This window comes from Strigops habroptila, chromosome Z, assembly GCF_004027225.2.
Source record: "Strigops habroptila isolate Jane chromosome Z, bStrHab1.2.pri, whole genome shotgun sequence".
NCBI classification, from domain to species: Eukaryota; Metazoa; Chordata; class Aves; order Psittaciformes; family Psittacidae; genus Strigops; species Strigops habroptila.
Window position 1 is genome coordinate 75,865,147 of NC_044302.2, and position 15,434 is coordinate 75,880,580.

Genomic DNA, 15,434 nt, shown 5'->3' on the forward strand with positions numbered 1-15,434 from the left:
AGCAAGGCAACGACCCTGGTGAAAGGCTTGAAAGGCATTTCCTGTGACACATCCATGCTAAGGACTCTGAGCTTGCCTAGTTTAGACAAAAGGAGGCTGAAGGGTGACGTCATTGCTCTCTACAGCTTCCTGAAGAGGGCAAGTGGAGAGGGATGTGCTGAGGTCTTCTCCAGGGTATCCAGTAATAGGATGTATGGAAATGGTTCAAAGCTGCACCAGGGGAGGTTTAGAGTGGACATGAGGAAGCATTTCTTTACTGAGAGGGTGGTCAAACCCTGGAACAGCCTTCCTAGAGGTGGTCAATGCCCCAAGTCCATCAGTGTTGAAGAGGCATTTGGACAATGCCCTTAATAACATGCTTTAACTTTTGGTCAGCCCTGAATTGGTCAGGCAGTTGGACGAGATGATTGTTTAAGGTTCCTTCTAACTGAAAGAGGCTAGTCTATTCTATAGAACCATAAAACAGATTGGGCTGGAAGGGACCAGTCAGTGAAAAACTGTTGATCTCTAAATAGCAGTCCTAGAGTTTTTTTCTTTACAAAATTAAATCTTTTACAATGAGGGTTGTGAGACATTGGAACAGGCTGCCCAGAAAGTTGTGGATGCCCTATCACTGGAAGTGTTCAGAGTCAGACTGGATGGGGCTATGGGCAACCTGGTCTAATGAATGATGTCCCTGTCCATGGCAGAAGAGTTGGACTAGATGATCAAATTGAGAATGCTCTATTTCATTACTACTTTTTTAAAGCCCAGTATGTGGGAAATAACCATGGGAGCTTCTGAATTTTTCTGGATTTGTCTGCTGGACTGAAAAAGTCAACTAACTGCACAGTTTCAACTGTCACTAGTGAAGAAAACTTCTTTCTCTAATTTTGATAATTTTAAAGAATATTAGTTTATTTCCTAGATGCAAATCTACACTAAAATTGTATTAGTAACTTTAACTTTCCTTATTTAAACAAGGATTTTGCTTTGCTGACCCTCTGCTGGAAATCAGTCACAGGAAATCTAATGTAAAAGAAAAATGTACCTCCAAATAATTGCCAGAAACAGCATCATGTATTGGCAAAATACCATCCAGACTTCTGCTGTTAACATTAGCACCAGCTTTCAGTAATTCTAAGATCACTTCAGTAAATCCCCTATTGGAAGCTTCATGAATTGCTGTCCAACCTAATAAAAACAAGGTGACACATACAGCATGCATCTGATTTGGAAAAATCCACATAGATCACTAATTAATCATTATACATTTTGCTGCATTTGCTGTACTTTAAGCAACAGACTACTCTCTTTAAGACAAATATTATACAATCACCTTGAATGCCAAGGTAAATTATTTCCTGTGTAATTCTGTTTAGAGAAAAGTGCATCCAATATTAAGCAGGAAAATACTGTTTATTTTTCTACTACACCGCTAAAAATAATGAAAAAAAACCCAACAGAGTAGAAGACTCTAAAAACTCAGAAGCATAATATTAATAGTCTGATTTCTAATGCCGCTATCGTTTTATAACATCAAGTCAGCCAGGCATCCAGAATAGAATACCATCCATTCTGAGACTACAAAAACAGAAAGACATTATACATTCAGGTAGAAAAAAAGAAATAATCTTGTAATCTGATTTTTGTCCTTATTTCCTAAGGAAGTAAGATTTGTGTGAATGTGCTTCACAAGTGTATATATTCATGTGTGTCAGCATTAATACTCTCGCCAAACTTTCAAGTTCACTTTCCATACACATCTCTGAAAATACGGTCTTCAGCAGAGGAGCAAGACTCGATTAATGCCCCTGCTAAGAAAAAGGCTGCATTACCTGCATGGTAAGACACAAAATCCAGGGATTCACTTATTGTGCTTGCACTTGCTGAATGACTTCCTTTCCTCCTCACAATCATATTGTAAACCAAGAGTCCATAATTAATTATACTAAAATTACACAAATTATGTAAAACCATATATACTATAAATTATATAGAATTGTATCATAAAACAAGCCAATCAGAATTTTCAAACCTGCATTGTCCTGTTCATTGACACAAATTCCAGATGATATTAGCGTTTTCACCAAAGACAAATTTCCTCTCCTAGCAGCAATATGCAGCTGAGTTTCTCCTTTTGTATTTCTCTTTTTTGTTGTCTTTCTCCCAGCTCCTATAATTTTATAATGTAAAATTATAGCCTCTTTTCTGGTAGATAGGGAGGATTCTAAACACATATTGGGTGTTCATTAGGAACAACAAAAGATGTTTCATTATAAACAAACGAGCTTCATAACTCATCTGAATTAATGTAAATGTGTGCAATACAGTTGCTTTAGTTATGCAATAACATTAATTCACTATAACAAAAGGTTAGAAGATACTGCTTAACAGTACCTTGCTAACTGCTTCAGGTAACAAACAGACCCTATGCAAAAGAATTCACAGCTCAAATCTAGGTGACTTAACAAAGATACAATGAATTAAGGATCAACCAAAAATGTAACAAGGATGAACTTTTATATTGTATAGAGGTAAGGAGTATGTTACATTTCTCCATGGGCTGCTTTAAAGTTACCAGGCATGCCCGTTAAATATATAAAATGCTTTCATGAAGGTATTTAAGAAACTATATAAAAGTGAAGATTTGACCATTGCCTCTTTTCCATTCCTTGTTCTGTATCAGGGAAGAGATAGGTTTCTACATAAGGTATTTTCACACTTGTGATGTGAAAATATCCTGTAGACTGATTACAAATCTTTGTTAACGTCTAGTGACACAGCTGAAGTGCCTTTTAATAACACATGTGCAGCATTGGACCCATAACTGTAAATAACCTTGATTTAATCCTTCTATTGGTTCACAAATCAAACAACATGCACATTACATTTTAACATGTGATCATCAGGTATGTCCTAAAGCTGAGGCTCCTGGTAACAGACATACCAAGCAGGAATAGATACAAAGAAAAAAACAGGTTTAAAAAGTCCTGATTCTGCATACTGAGTAAGGACAACCCCCTCCCCAAACTGCTACCAAAAAGACAGGGTGTGTAAATCTTCAAACACTATACCATGCATGTCAGCTTTTTTAAAATTCCTGTTCCTGCTGCTGCAATACTGTCCTATCAGACTTTTTTAAAAGTTCACTGTGTTCTTTTCTGATTTCTTGAAAATCTGTAATTTGTCCAAAAAAAGGAAAGTGTAAGGTTTCAAATAAGCATTTTGCAACTCTTGTCCATGTTTTTTTTTAATTATTCCTATGAATGCAAGTGCTGCATTCCAAGCATTTCCTCTTCTTATCAGACAAGCTGTCTTCTCAAATATCTTCAGTTATCATTATCCATCGCTATCAAACATCTTCCATGATTTGACAGCTGCTTTTCTTCAGGCTCCTCCTGCCTTCTGGAAAATCTGATTTTCCAAGGTTTCCTTTAAGGTAAACTACTGAACTTGTAATCCAAGACTGTTTGGAAAAACATGAAAGACATACTGCAACTATATTGAAGACAGACATATAGCACGGGTATATCCATACTAATTTTAAACTAGATTGTTCAGCCACTATGGCAGCCAGACTATGGGAGAAAAGGAGCTCACCATGGGCTATTCTAACCTGTCAGAAAGCATTCAGGCAGCCCTTTGTGCATTGGGGGTGCTTGGCTCACAGAGCCTGGCAGCCAGAAGAGCTAAAGACTTTCTTTTTTCAAAGGAAAACTGAGATTCTAGAGTACAGACGTGTCACATTATTGAAATACTCCAATCTGAGACCTACTTTTCTGTAAGATAAGGTATTGCATTTTGTCTAAAAGCTTCTGGTATGAACTCCCAAAGCAATCATCTGCTTTCTGGTTCTTCCTTTTCTTTCCCTTTGATTCATGGGAGTATGTCCTAGGGACCTTTAAGAGATGCAGGAAGGAAAAAACAAAAAGGTGCACAACAGACCATTAAGCTAATGACGCTTAGCAATATGGGCTGCAAGTGAACAGAAATAATTGCAAAGTTTTCCAGTTAAGTTGTCATGCACAACTCTTTTCTTTGTGGTTGTTATGAAACATTTGCAAAAGTAAAATGGGACATCGGTATGTGAATCACAAAATACTGGTTCTCCATGGAACACATTGCCAGGTGGGTCATAAGCAGGAAAGATCAGGTACTTGACAAATACAAAATCCAGTCAGAGAGACGTACAAAGATTAAATGGAGAGATTACAGTAACCAACAATCAGATTAGATTAGGCTGCCACACCTCAACAACTTCAAGGACATCCTCCTTCAAAAAGACATTTGAACTTTGGGCAATGAGCAACTCCTTCCACAAATTGAACTGTAAGATAAGAAGTAAGCTGTTTGTACCTTCCTTCTGTATAAACAGAATAGGAGTGTTAGGAGCCTAGCATAGTTGGGAGCCTAAATGGCTGACTGCAGATGAAAGTGACAATGAATCATTTAGGAAGAAAAGCTTTTTATTCAAGAATAGAATAATATAAGGAGGACCACTAGGACACGGAAACAATCAGATAAGATACAAAAGCCACTTAATGAAGAAAAGCATGAGACAGCAAAAAAATCTGAAAACCCCACAATGTCAGAAAACATTATCCCATCTTCCACTTTTTCTGCTGCAATCTGAATGCCATTGTCCCAGTCTCCAAAGCTATCAATACCTTCAACTGCACAGAGGGCTATACTTCCTCACATCAGCTCTCAAACAGCCACATTCTCCTGGGATGAAGGAAATAATTAAATTTTAGATAAATAAAATATTACCTGAAGAACCTCTTTAGGGGGAAAAATTAATCTGTGGAATGCAGTTCCAGCGGTAACCAAAATGTCAGACACATGTTTGGAATAAATTTTTTTTAAATCAAAATTGGAGGCAAAAAATATTAAAGGAAAAAAATGAAAACATGTATTAATGCACACAGACCTTAGAAAGCAGGAATACAGGAGCTACAAAAAGAATTGCTGTAGTGAAAGGAATCCTTTCGACGTTGAATGTTTATTCTTCCAACAATTAGCAGTGGATGATGGAAGGTACCAGATATGCTATGGATTCCACCACCCCACCTCCCCAAATGAAGTAAAAAGACATTCCTACAACAGAAGGAACCAATCTGGAGATAGGGAAGCCTCATACCGACACTGCCAAATACTGGAGAGCAGTAAGTAACATGAAGCACCTACTCGTTTCCTTCTTTCTTTTCAAAAAGAAAACACAAACTTCCAGTCCAAAAACTCAAGAGAGCAGGAACTAACGGTGGGTTGAAAGTTCACAACTACCTGAGATTGAAAAGGTAACAGCATTCTGTACAGCTGAATGCAGAAAAGACAAGAAGACTCTGACTATCAAAGAGAAAAAGATCAGCATGATCCTGAATGTTTCTTCTCATGTGTTACAGGACATTGCATAGACTGGCTGATGACTCCTGAATTCAACTTAGAAGACTCGTGAGGATCTAAAGTCCCCAAAAAGAAGGAGGGTAACTAAGCAAACAACAAAAAGAGATCAACAACTGAGTATGTTGATAGTATGTGTGTGTTTGTATTTGTCCATGCTGTGTGTGTGTATGGGTAAGCAATTATATTTGTTACATGTATTGTTTTAAGTATGTATGCTGTTGTATACTCTGGTTTTAAAAGCATTTTATGGACATAGGAGCATGAATCCCATTGATTTTCAAAATACATACGACATACTTAACGCTAGCAGTTTCCCCCTCAAAGGAAACTGAAGTTTGACCAATAGACCCCAGCAACACATAACTGCAGTCCAAGAAGGAAACTAAATTTTTTTTCTGCACACATTTGGGAAAAATAAATCCCATGCTATAACCACACACAAATACACATGCATTCACACATACTTCTATAAACCTATATATATACATAAAACCCTTTTTCCTATGTATCTATATGCAAAGCATACATTTACACTGACACAGTAGTTGTTTGAAATGCAAAGTTTCACAGAGCTGGAAACAAGTTTGAAGAAAAGGAAAGCAGAAAAATATGAATAATAGTTAGAAAGTATCTCACAACATATCCCACGTTCAAGATGAACAGCTGCACCAATTCAAAAACTAACCTGGTGTATGAAGGGAATTAGGGAGCAACAATAAATGAGAAATTAAAAATGGGAAGTGAATGGTAGCAAGTATAAATAAGCAGTTGCAGAAAACTGCTGTGGAAAACAAAAGAATACAGGGAGATAGTCACGGACAGCTAAGATGCTAAGAAGGCAGTATTTTAGAATCTATCAAACCCAGAAAAAATAATTCCCAAACTCTTAATTACAAGAGAGAAACCACAGAATTATCTATGACAATCACAAAAGACAAATACTCTATTCCATATCAAGACAAAGCTACACAAGAAATTCCTGTCATCTAATGACACAGTTCTTTTAATTTCAACGCAAGTTAAGGAGAATGCCAAATTGTACAAGGATAAACATTTATGAATCAGTGGTCCAGATATACTACATTTAAAAGTTTTAAGAGAGGAGGGATTCCACCTAAACTAGAGGTTATAGTTTTAGTAAGTCTTGAGTGCTATGGTGCCCTGGTTCCAAAAAGAACCAAAGTGCACAAGATCACTGCCAGCTTTACTAAAAAAGCAGTAAGTGTAAAATACTTGGGGGCTATGATGAGTAATCACTTGTAAATGAGTAATCACGGCCCTATTGTGACAGTAAGGCTACAAGACGAATGCACGTCTTAGACATGGGATGAAACTGCTAAACAGAAAGCAACACATGCAGGCAGAAATGAACATAACCACCGCAGCATGCTAAATCCTTACCCCCATGTAAGTAGATTTGTTTCTATACTACAGCTGATTTGTGCCTGATGAGGATATAGTCTATAAAATATAATTTGATACATGTGTCCCAAATATACAGAGAGCCAGGTTTTCTGCCTTGATCTGTGATATGTAAAATAGTTAACTGAGGACCAATTTAAAGTTATTTTAAACTATCATTTATGTAACATAGTTAAGTAAGGATCAATTTAATGTTATTTTAAAACTCTTGGTTATGATCCTGCATCCCCTCAACCACAATGCTGAAAGACTGGTGAATGTAAAAACAAAACAGAATAAGTATGTGTATTCTATAAAATGAAGGACTGAAGTTCTGAAACCTGTAACGAGTGGTGTCCCTCAGGGATCGGTGTTGGGACCGGTCCTGTTCAACATCTTTGTCGGCGACACGGACAGTGGGATTGAGCGCGCCCTCAGCAAGTTTGCCGATGACACCAAGCTGTGTGGTTCGGTTGATACGCTGGAGGGAAGGGATGCCATCCAGAGGGACCTTGACACACTTGTGAGGTGGGCCGATGCCAACCTTATGAAGTTTAACTAAGCCACGTGTAAGGTCCTACACCTGGGTTGGGGCAATCCCAGGCACTGCTACAGGTTGGGCAGAGAAGAGATTCAGAGCAGCCCTGCAGAGAAGGACTTGGGGGTGTTGGTTGACGAGAAGCTTAACATGAGCCAGCAGTGTGCGCTTGCAGCCTAGAAAGCCAACCATATACTGGGCTGCATCAAAAGAAGCGTGACCAGCAGGTCAAAGGAGGTGATCCTGCCCCTCTACTCCGCTCTTGTGAGACCTCACTTGGAGTACTGTGTGCAGTTCCGGTGTCCTCAACATAAAAAGGACATGGAGCTGTTGGAGCGAGTCCAGAGGAGGGCCACGAGGATAATAAGAGGGCTGGAGCACCTCCCGTATGGAGACAGGCTGAGAGAGTTGGGGCTGTTCAGCCTGGAGAAGAGAAGGCTGTGTGGAGACCTCATAGCAGCCTTCCAGTATCTGAAGGGGGTCTATAAGGATGCTGGGGAGGGACTCTTCCTTAGCGACTGTAGTGGTAGGACAAGGGCTAATGGGTTCAAACTTAAACAGGGGAAGTTTAGATTAGATATAAGGAAGAAGTTCTTTGCAGTGAGGGTGGTGAAGCACTGGAATGGGTTGCCCAGGGAGGTTGTGGATGCTCCATCCCTGGCGGTGTTCAAGGCCAGGTTGGACAGAGCCTTGGACCACGTGGTTTAGGGCAAGGTGTCCCTGTCCATGGCAGGGGAGTTGGAACTAGATGATCTTAAGGTCCTTTCCAACCCTTACGATTCTATGATTCTATGATTCTATAAATTAATATAAAGTATTTGGAACTCCCTAGAGTATTTGCTCAACATGCTACATAATTTTTCCAAACTTTCCCTTATGTATTACACAAAGCCTTCTTCATGTATGTCTGAAAGAAACCTCCACTGTTTTTATAAAATATTATTAACTTTTCACCTGATTTCTTGAATGTCTGCTGTCCTGATGCTTGACTGAATTGCGATTGCCTAGATGAAAGGTTCGTTTTGCTGCTGCTGGAATATGAGGCTGCTTTTCGGTTTGTCTCCTGAGGGTCTAATCTTATTCTTTTACTTTGGACTTCTGTTTCAGTTAACTCTGAAAGCACATTGATCTTTGCATTTACTTTGTCTCCATTGTTTTCAGAGCCTTTTGTCCGACTTACTAGAGCAAACACTCCTTCATCTGTTGGTTTAACAAAAGAACTTACAAGTAACCATGGCATAATACTCAGTAATTTCAGAAATTGTAACTGGTATTAAAATGAATGTCAAAATTGCCACCTAGTAGATTAAAAAAATGCCTGCAGTAACTCACTCAATTTTGAAAATACTTCAACATAATAAATCCTTTATCCACTGGTCATCATATGTTAATGTACTGAGACTGAATCCAAAACAGTTCAAAGATTTTTTTGTGAAAATATGACCTTTATTGATTCTTAGATATTAAAAGAAAAAGGTATTTTAGAATTTCCTCTTAGTTATTCTAATGACCATTGTGGTCACATTTTTGTAAATACAATCAGGACTTGGATATAAAACAACCAAGAAAATTCAAAGAAAAAATTGCTAACTAGTTAATCTGGCACAACTGTACCACAACACATTCCATGTGTCTGCTGTTTACTAATGGCAAAATACATTCTCAGGGGACCAACAGCTAGGTTTTTATAATAAAATACACAAACTCATAAAACAATTATTTTCAAACAAAACTTTGTACCTGTTTTCTGGAAGGTTTCTTTCTGCATGTTTTCCACAATCTGAAATGAGAAAGGAGACCTGCTATCTGCATTAACACCAAAATGCAAATCTGCTGTTAAACTGGTTTCATGAGGATCCTTTCTCTTTTGAATAATCTGAAGTGTGTCCTTTTCACAGAGTTGTAAATCTATAGGCTCAATCTCTAAACTACTAACATTTTCAGTTTCAATGCGACACTCTTCAACACTTTCTTCTGCATTAAACAGGATCCTCCCTCCTTCCTCTGGCTGTGAAGCCTTCTGTTCTGCATTGTTTAATACACTACTGGTAGAATTATAAGGAGTTCCAAAAACACTTTCTCCATGAATAGCAGCTAAACGCTCTTGCACTAACAGTGTTTCTGCATTTGCTTGAACTGCCTGTTCAGTGCAGCTGGTTCCATCTCCAGATATATCAGTATAAATGTTTTGCACCTCATTCACAATAGTCTGTTGCAATATGTCTGTGCTGTCTGAATGCAGAAGATTTGCACACGCTGGTTCTGACTCATCTGTCTGTAAGGAAATCTGTTCAAACAAAGGCAAAGAGAGTTTTAAACTTAGAGCTGATCTATTAATTTTGTTTCCATTAACATCAGATTTAACTTGATTTGTCAAGATTTGCAAAGAAATAAATCATTCTGAAATCACACAAATACGTTCACAAGAAGCTGCAAGTTGCTCAGTTTAAAAAAAAACCCAAACAACCACTATAGCACAAGCTTATTCACAAGTCTTTGGCATGATAAATTATCTAAGTCATCTAAATAGCCACATCTATTTGGTAAAATTAGGAAACTTAAAAAAGAAAGAATGGTAATTTAATCAAAAGCAACATAGCATACACTATGGTTCTAAATTAAGGGGCTTTTGTTTGTGTACTTAAGGAAATTATGAACAGGTTGGATGGGGCTTTGAGCAACCTGGTCTAGCGGAAGGTGTCCCTGCCCATGGCAGGAGGTTGGAACTAGGTGATCTTTAAGGTCCCTTCCAACACAAACCATTATATGATTCTATTATCGGCTCAATATTTAGATTCCTGTCACTCAAACTGCTACTAATATTCTGCTTGAGACTATGTTGACCACTGTCATAACTCTTGAATACCTGTAGTAACTTTAAAACAGATACATTGTGAGAGGAAGTCAAAGCAAGTATTGACTGAGAATCAAGATCTGCTAAATCAGTAGTCTGAGAATGCTGTGCAGACACTTTTTCTTCAGAAACCACTGATGTGGGGCAGCGTAAACTGGTGATCTCCTCCCCTATTACAACAGAAGTCACTGAACTTCTACCTGTTCTACCCTATTCTTCTGTAAATGGATTTTCACTGTTACCACTGTTGAATCATGTTCCTGTTGCAATTCTGTCTGACTTAGCTCAGTTTTCCTATAAATTAAGTAGGATGCAACAATTATTATTAGAAATGACAACAGTGTGTCCCATTTCATTAGGTCCAGCATCAGGGAAATGTATTTTCTGCAATGGTTTGGACCTAAACATGATGTCCATCTAACGTGAGACGCTATTTGCGAATAGTTTAACCCTTGGCTGTAGCCTCTGCTGTAACAGTAGCAGATCTGTCTTTTCTGAACTTTTTTTTGGTTTCTGCCTTCAGAATCCTAAAGAACTTTACTGGGTTTGTATTTCACCAAATTTGTTTTTCTGCTTTGCTCATTTTTAGCAGAATTTCCTTTGATGCTTTAGTATTATCATGTTTAATCTATATTTAATTCTATCTACAAAATAGGCCATATACTTATTTTCATTTTCTAATAAATTGCTGTATTATACTCTAAAACTGTGCTATTATAAAATTAACTGATTTCCTCTGTCTATGCAGCTTCATAAGACAGCAGGACAAAGAAATTAAGGAACTAAGAAATACGTGTATAAAAGCATAAAAATTAATGGGTGAAATCCAACAATAAATGTTACTGAAGAGCTTTACACTTCTATTTATTTCTGAAAATTGAACCAGTTTCAAATTAATGCTCTGCCTTTAAAGAATTAAAACTACATTGCTTCTGTGGTCATACACCAGAGCTACAGGTTCACATTGCTAACAAACCTGTCTACAATGACTCTAGGAAATCATAAAGAAAGGGAAACAACACAGCAAAACCACACAGAATTAACTCATGGCAATCTCAGAAGAAAACTGCTCCAAAGGCCAATGACTACATAGAATTATCCTGTTGATTACTTCGTATCTGGAGATAGAACCAGAACACGAACACTGCAACAGCTCACAGAACTACTGAAATCATCAGTTACACAACCACAGTAATTGGTTTTCCCAATTAAATGTTTACAATGCCTTCTTCATCAATTAACTAATGTTTTAAATTGTAATCTAAGACTATACACCATGGATGCTGTTACAACATTTCTAAGGACACTGCAGGCTGCATTACTGGGAGTAACAAGGACAGTTTTCATTACTATATAAAACTTCAGAAAGCAAGAATTAAGTGTCTGTGCACACTGCATTATATGTTTCAGATATTACCAGCTATCATAGTCCAAAGAAGAGAAAACGAGAAAGGGAGAATACAGCTTTTAATGAAAAAAACTGTTGTGCTATATGCAAAAAAACTATGACCCACGTGACTGATCATAGCGTCTTGTCTTCATGTGAGGCGCTAGCTCCCATACAGGTCTCACAGCATAACTGTGAAACCCCTCTGCAAGACAGTGGCTCCCTAACCTTTTCCTATTGAAATCCAACACAACATACTATACAGAGACAAGAAGCAGCTATACTACTGCTTCAAGACAGGCAATATTCGCAGTTTCAGTCATGTTTCTGTAAGCACCAAGAGGCACTGACGTAGCATGCCTGCTGTAAATTACCTCTGCAGCACTTGCAAAAACAGCAAGAACCACTGCCTATGAGAGGCAGCTTATGGCCTATGCCTTGCATTTTCATAAGGCTGCAGCTTATCCCAAATACCAGTGAGGACCAGCAACTGCTTGCCAAATAATTGGTGTAACATTGAATATCACTCTGTTTCAGCCCCTGCTGGGTATAAAGCATCTAGTACATTGTGTGCTAGTTTTGAAACACATTTGAGAAACAATCATCTCCTTTAGTTTAGTGAAGACTGCTAGCAAGCCATTAACAGTTCAGCATCAAATTAACATCAGGATTCTTTGTAAAGATGTACCTGATGCAGGTTTGTATCCTCTACACTTTGAGCATTTAACATATTCTTTGAATCATCTCCACCTGAAATGAAACATGGAAAGAAACCAGAACTGAAAAGACTGTAATTCTTTACATATGTACCATCTTGTGTCCACAATCTTGTGTGTAACTTAGCACATTCAGCTATCTAAAAAAAAAAAAAAAATTATCAAGCCGTAAGGGTTCTATTAGAACCTAAAAGGTCAGGGGAAGGTTCAAAGAAGTGCCACAAGATAAGTCTTGATTAGAGAGGACTGTTGGACACCAATTGGTCAGCGTGGGCTGTGGCATGTATAAGTCTGGAAGGATTCCCCAGCCCTCAGACTATTATACATTATTGCTCTTCCATGTGGGTGGTGATGAAGCTGCAACACATCGTCCCAGCTGGGACAGTTGGTAAGCGAACGTGGTGCACAGGTAATTTGCCCCTCTATCCTTCCAGTTTTGGGCACCGATACTGGAAGAAATAGATGAACCCAGTCTATTAATACATGGCTCTGTGGCTGGTGTCACTGCCGCAATTTCAGGTTTTTCGATAATGGGATGCATGGCACCAGGCCTGCCGGTGTCAGATGGGCCTTTGTGAAAGTGGGAAGAAGGTCTTTGCTCATGAGCTAGTGGGGCTCACTGACAGCTTTAAATTAGACTTGATAGAGGAGTGAGATAATATCAGGTTTGCCCATGACAAGCTGTGGGATGACACACCAAGGTTAGAGGGATGGCCCTCTGTTGCTCTGAGACATGCTGAATACAATGGACCACACCTGAAGTCTTACAGAGATGAGCCAGGGGTTCCTGAGGTAATAAAACCCAACAGGGAAACACTGGTGAAATACCTCAGAGGAATTAAAGTGTGTTCCTCTAAAAATGTGACACAGCCAACAGCACAGCTGAAGTGCCTCTATACACAGCATGGGCAACAAAAAGGCAGAGTTGGAACCTACTGTGCTGCCAGAAAGCTGTGACCTAGTTGCCATTACTGAAACTTGGTGGGACAAATCCTACGACTGGAGTGCGGCTATTGATGGCTACAAGCTGTTCAGAAGGGACAGGTAAGGAAAGAGGGGTGGAAGGGATGCCCTTCACATCAAGAAATGGGTAGAGTGTGAAGAGCTGTTTTTGAAGAATAGCCACAAGTAGGTTGAAAGCTTATGGGTAAAAATACAAGTCCAAGGAAACAAAGGGAACCTTGTGTACGTTGTTTACTACAGGCTGCCCAATGGGAGCCTACTGACAAAGCTTTCTTATTCCAGCTACTGGAGGCATCACACTCACAGGCTCTCACCCTGCTGGAGGACTTCAGCCACCCTGGCATCTGCTGGAAAAGCAGTATAACGAGCTGTAGGCAATCCAGTAGATTCCTGGAGTGCATTGAGGATAACTTCCTTAGCCAGGTAATAGCTCTACCAGGGGGCATGCAATACTGCACTTGATGGTCACCAACACAAGTGAGCTAATCAGTAAGGTCAAGATGAGGCAGCCTGCGTTGCAGTGATCATGTACTGGCGAAATTCGCAGTCCTGGGGGATACGGGTCAAGTGAAGTGTAAAGTCAGGACTCTAAACTTTAGGAAAGAAAAATTCTAGCTGTTCAAGGAGTTAGTCAGTAGGACTATCCCTGGGAAACTGCCTTCAGGGACAAGGGAGCAGAACAGAGCTGGCAGATCTTTAAAGATGCTTTCCATAGCACACAAGAGCTCGCAGTTCCCAGGTGTAAGAAATCAGGGAGGGATGGCAAGAGACCAGCATGGATGAGTCAAGACCTGCTGGCCAAACTAAAGGGCAACAAGGAGATGCACAGGCAGTAGATGCAAGGACAGGTATCCTGGGAAGAGCACAGGGACACTGCTCATTTGTGTAGGCAGTGTCTTCTGAGCCTTCTTCTCAACTTAGGTCCTAAGACTGTACAAGATCCAACTCCCTCCTTAACCAAAATGTTCATCTACCAATCCCTCGCGAACTCACTAGCTATTACCTACAGCAATATTACCCTTGTCCCAGCCATAAGACTAGCAGTTAAGGATAAGCAGTTAAGGCTTGGCAACCCCCAAGATCTTGATCTAATCCTAGATCCATTTTTTACCCTATGGATCCTTCAAAATTCAGCCTCTATATCAGTTTAGAACCAAATTTTATCCCTAGCTCTAAAACCGTACCACAACAATCAACATTTTACATTTAGATAAGTAACAGCTGTTGTGCTCGGTATCTTCATTTCAAATTTAAAGGTAGCTCCAGCCCAAGAAAAAGCTGTACATCATTATCTTTTTTACTTTGCCAATGTACAGCAACTGTGCTGGGTAAGAAGGGCTCATTGGTACTCAGGCATGAGACAGTAAAGCCCTTGGAACTACAAGAAGTAATTAAGGAAATACAGCGCAACAGTCATTCTGAATTTCTCCATTTAGAATGCGATATGTGAGAATAATTCTATCCTACCTGTTACTGAATTTATTCTGTATTTTGCTACATAGCTTTTAAGCAGTTTCCTCATAGCTGGGTCAGAAGCTTCTTCCAATGCACACCTTCCCATCTCATTTTTTAATAAAGGATCAGCTCCATAGAAAAGTAGTAACTCTGCCATCTGGAAAAGGAAGTTTTTCAGGTTGTTTATTTTCTGACAGTATTTTCCATACTCTTTCCTTATATGGGCTTATCTCTTTTGTTGCTCGACAACATGAGCAACTAAAACCAAATCTAAGGCCTAAGACAAATGATCCCTCTCTATCCCAGTTAAGACACCCCAAGCATTCCCCTAGATGCATCATTATCCTATCGTTTTATTATTTTCATGTTTACAAATTCATTCCAGTTTTTAATCTGAAGTTTTCTCAATACAAACGTCCTAAGAACATATCAAATAAAAAAGGGTTCAATCCACAGCAAAACCCTATTAGGCTTCATAAGTTGTCTCAAATCTACAGATTTTTTTCAACAAGTAATGTTGAGAACTCTTATTCCTTAATGAGATCTTTAGCTACACATCACACTTGTATGATCTCCCCCTTAACTGCACTATAAGAAAGTCCCTCATACACATACCATTTTTCTGAAATAAGAAATTAATTTTGCCATACTGTAGGTGCAGAAAAGAATAAAGCAGTCAAAAGGTGTGTTTCCAGTCTACAGTAATAACTTCACTCATAGCAGGTAGCTTTGAAA

At 38.9% G+C, this 15,434-nt stretch overlaps 1 protein-coding gene across 8 annotated transcripts in view; it reads right to left on the minus strand.

Moving 5' to 3' along the window:
• Window positions 1–15,434, minus strand: part of ANKRD31 (ankyrin repeat domain 31) — a 69,092-nt gene that overhangs the window by 27,787 nt on the left and 25,871 nt on the right. For 4 of the 8 annotated variants that reach the window (XM_030512419.1, XM_030512416.1, XM_030512421.1 and 1 more), the window contains 6 exons: window positions 14,712–14,856; window positions 12,254–12,315; window positions 9,065–9,611; window positions 8,279–8,524; window positions 2,018–2,155; window positions 1,031–1,173 (listed from right to left, as the gene is read on the minus strand). In XM_030512419.1, coding sequence (XP_030368279.1) covers window positions 1,031–1,173; window positions 2,018–2,155; window positions 8,279–8,524; window positions 9,065–9,611; window positions 12,254–12,315; window positions 14,712–14,856 — 1,281 coding nt within the window. The remainder of the gene's footprint in view (window positions 1–1,030; window positions 1,174–2,017; window positions 2,156–8,278; window positions 8,525–9,064; window positions 9,612–12,253; window positions 12,316–14,711; window positions 14,857–15,434) is intronic. The other 4 variants (XM_030512422.1, XM_030512418.1, XM_030512423.1 and 1 more) reach the window with 4 other exon arrangements.